At 59.6% G+C, this 2,833-nt stretch overlaps 1 protein-coding gene across 1 annotated transcript in view; it reads right to left on the reverse strand.

Moving 5' to 3' along the window:
- FSTL1 (follistatin like 1) overlaps positions 1–1,253 on the reverse strand; it is a 55,568-nt gene extending 54,315 nt beyond the window's left edge. The window contains exons 1-2 of the mRNA XM_055383750.2: positions 1,040–1,253; positions 827–889 (exon numbers count right to left, since the gene is read on the reverse strand). Coding sequence (XP_055239725.2) covers positions 827–889; positions 1,040–1,207 — 231 coding nt within the window. The 5' untranslated portion in view covers positions 1,208–1,253. The remainder of the gene's footprint in view (positions 1–826; positions 890–1,039) is intronic.
- Positions 1,254–2,833: the final 1,580 nt, after the last annotated feature.

The raw sequence follows: 2,833 nt of genomic DNA on the forward strand, positions 1-2,833 counted from the left end.
TCTGACCTCACTTTCCTGGAGACTGGAGCCGGGGGAATTTAGAATTGTTTATTTTCTGTCCATAAACCTTTGAGTTAATGGAGCGGCTTCTGAGCAAAGAGTTTGTTGGTTTGTTTGTAGTGTCTCAGGAAGGTCGTTAGAGTTGAAAAAATTGGTACAAAAAAACAAGCGCTGAAATGCTTTAACTGGAAACTCGAGCCCCCAAAGAGCAGAGCAATGGATCTTCTCTTACACTTGCGCAACGTTACAGGGAACACTTCGGGAAAGGCCGTTACATTGCCCAGATGATAACACAAAACCCGAGGACACTTCACAAAGAAGAAAATACATTTCAGAGAATCATGATCTCACTTTAAAAGAGAGAAAGGAAAATTAATTTTGCCCCAAAGGAAGAATCCCGATTCCTCTGCCCCCGCCCCCAGGAGACAGACTTGGGAGGGAAAAGTCCCCAACTACTCTCAGTCTCCTCTGAAGTGAAGGACGGAACTGAGGCGCCTTTTTGAACTCGCTGCTGCTCCAGTCGCCGCCTCGTCCCCGTCGGCCCGGCCCAGCCCGTCCCCTCTCCTCCTCCCCGCTCTCCCTCCATGTTAGCCGCGGCGGGGCTCCCGCTTACGGCCCGAACTACTTTTCCAGCTTTAGAGATTTAAGTTTCGTGAGCAGCATTTCTGACCGCAGCACTGCCCCAGCTCCACCCCAGCCCACCCCAAGGACCGAAACTCCCAGCGCCGCCCCGGGAGAGCATCCCCAGGACGCGCGCCCACCCGCCCAGCGCGCAGACCCAAGCGGCCCCGGGGACCGAGTTCGGACTCCTCGGCCCCTCGCCTACCTCGGCGCGGACCCAGGCGACCGCCACCAGCGCGAGCGCGAGCGCGAGCCAGCGTTTCCACATCTGCGGAAGAGAGAAGAGAGCGAGTCTGAAGGCGCCGGGCCCCGCGCCGACCTGGGAAACTTGCTCGGGTCCCGCAGGCTCGCTCCTGCCGCCCAAGCACCCCCGGCCGCCCGAAGAGTCCGGCCTCCGCGCCGTGCGCCCTGCGCTCACCGTGGTCTGGTCCAGGTCTCCCGGGGGCGCGGGGCAGGACGGCGGCAGCGAGCTGTAAGCGGAGGTGGGAGCTCCGCCGATCGCCAGCCTCGGAGGAAATCCGACCTCCCCTCGCCGCCCGTTAAGACCTCTCCTTCCCCGCCTGCCTGCCCCCCAGCTCCTCCCCATTCTCCTCCCCCTTCTGCTGCAGCGGCCCCCGCGGCTCCCGCTCCCCCTCCTTCCGCCGCCTGCTCCGGGGAGCCCGCGGGAGTCCTGGCGCTGCCGAACCTCTCTCTCCGCGCGGTCCCTCGTCCGGCGCCCCTTCGGCCCCCTGGACGTGGAGCGGAGGCAGAGGGGGCGTCCCGTGGGTCCCTGCCACAAAGGGGTAGGGGGAAGGGAAACCCCACCCCGGGAGGGGCTGCTGGCTGGCGGCGGCCCGGGCGGGCTGCGGCGGTGGCCAGGTGGGCGGTGCCGTGGGGGGCCCGGGAAGGTCCGGGACTGGAACCTGGAGGAAAAGACGTCCCGCGGCCTAGGAAGCGGAGCCGCCCCCCATGGCTGAAGGGGGAGGCCCAGGGAGGCAGAGGAGACCCCGCATCCCGGGGTCACGGCAGCAGGGCAGCGGGGCACCGGGAAGTGGGCGCAGGGCCGGGAAGACCGGCCGGCGTGGGGAAGGCTGCTGTGGGTTCTACAGTGCATTGTCCCGGGTGAGGTGGCGGCCGCCCTGCTCTGCTGGGAAGATCCTGAGTCCAGCGTTTGCCGGCAGCCTCATCCCCTCCTTCCCTCGGGCCCGGGAGCGGTGTCCCCCTCCTCTCTTCCGCCCACTTACTCATCACCTGTGTCCCTCCTCCCACCCCTGTCATCCCAAGTAGCCTCTGTGTTCAGGATTGCCATCTTCACCACCTTCTTCCCAGCCCTTGGCCTTCGAAAGTGTGCTACCTCTTTGACAGGGTTAACTCCCTAAAATGCTCCTAATTAAGGCGCCTTTCCTGCCATAACTAGTGAGGAGAACAGATCCACTTAGCAACTCAGATTTCACATGCCCAAGACTAAGCCTCACTTCCCCCAGCTTCAGGGCCTGCTTATCTACCTCTTTCAGGGTGGTTGCCTTCAAACCTATCTCCTTTTCTCAGAGCCGGCTTGTACCCATAGCCTGGCAGTTTAGCCGCTGAGATCTCATATGCATCCCCTCGCCTCCGTTCACATGTCCACTTTCCTAGGCCAGACCTTCATCCTCCCTCACTCAGAAATTCTGGAAACCTCCTTTCGTTGTCCTCTGGCTCCAGGCTCTCCCCTGTAGTCTCCACTGCAATCCATTGTCATATTCTTTCCCTTATTTTAAACATTGTCTTCCTCGTGTTCACATTCTTCCTCTACTCAGAAACTTCAGCGTTCTTCTTCCCACATCAAATCCAAACTCTGCCTTTCTTATAAGCCCTGCATTACTGGGCCCACCCTGTCCATCTAACTTCTCTTCAACTACATCAGCATACTTCCTCCGCTCAAAGCAGGCCCGTCTCCTCATTGTCCTCTGAACTTGTCATATTCACTCTGCTGCCAAGGTTTGTTGAGTGCCCACTGTTGTGGCTTTAGGGGGCTTCAAGATAATACCCATGGTCCCCATGTAAGTTCAGAATCCACTGAGATAGCAGCAGGAGTCAGACTTATGGAGAGCAAAATGTCAGCTTTGTCTCTGCTAAAGGCTGGAATGGCAGCCATGGCTTTAGATCTGCAGGGACAGCGGGCCCAGAATTGAACACGTCCACTCAGTCACAAGCAGAGCTGGAAAACCTGCCTGTGTAAAAACTAAACTGCATG

The sequence above is a fragment of the Gorilla gorilla genome, chromosome 2, assembly GCF_029281585.2.
Source record: "Gorilla gorilla gorilla isolate KB3781 chromosome 2, NHGRI_mGorGor1-v2.1_pri, whole genome shotgun sequence".
In the NCBI taxonomy this organism is placed as follows: Eukaryota; Metazoa; Chordata; class Mammalia; order Primates; family Hominidae; genus Gorilla; species Gorilla gorilla.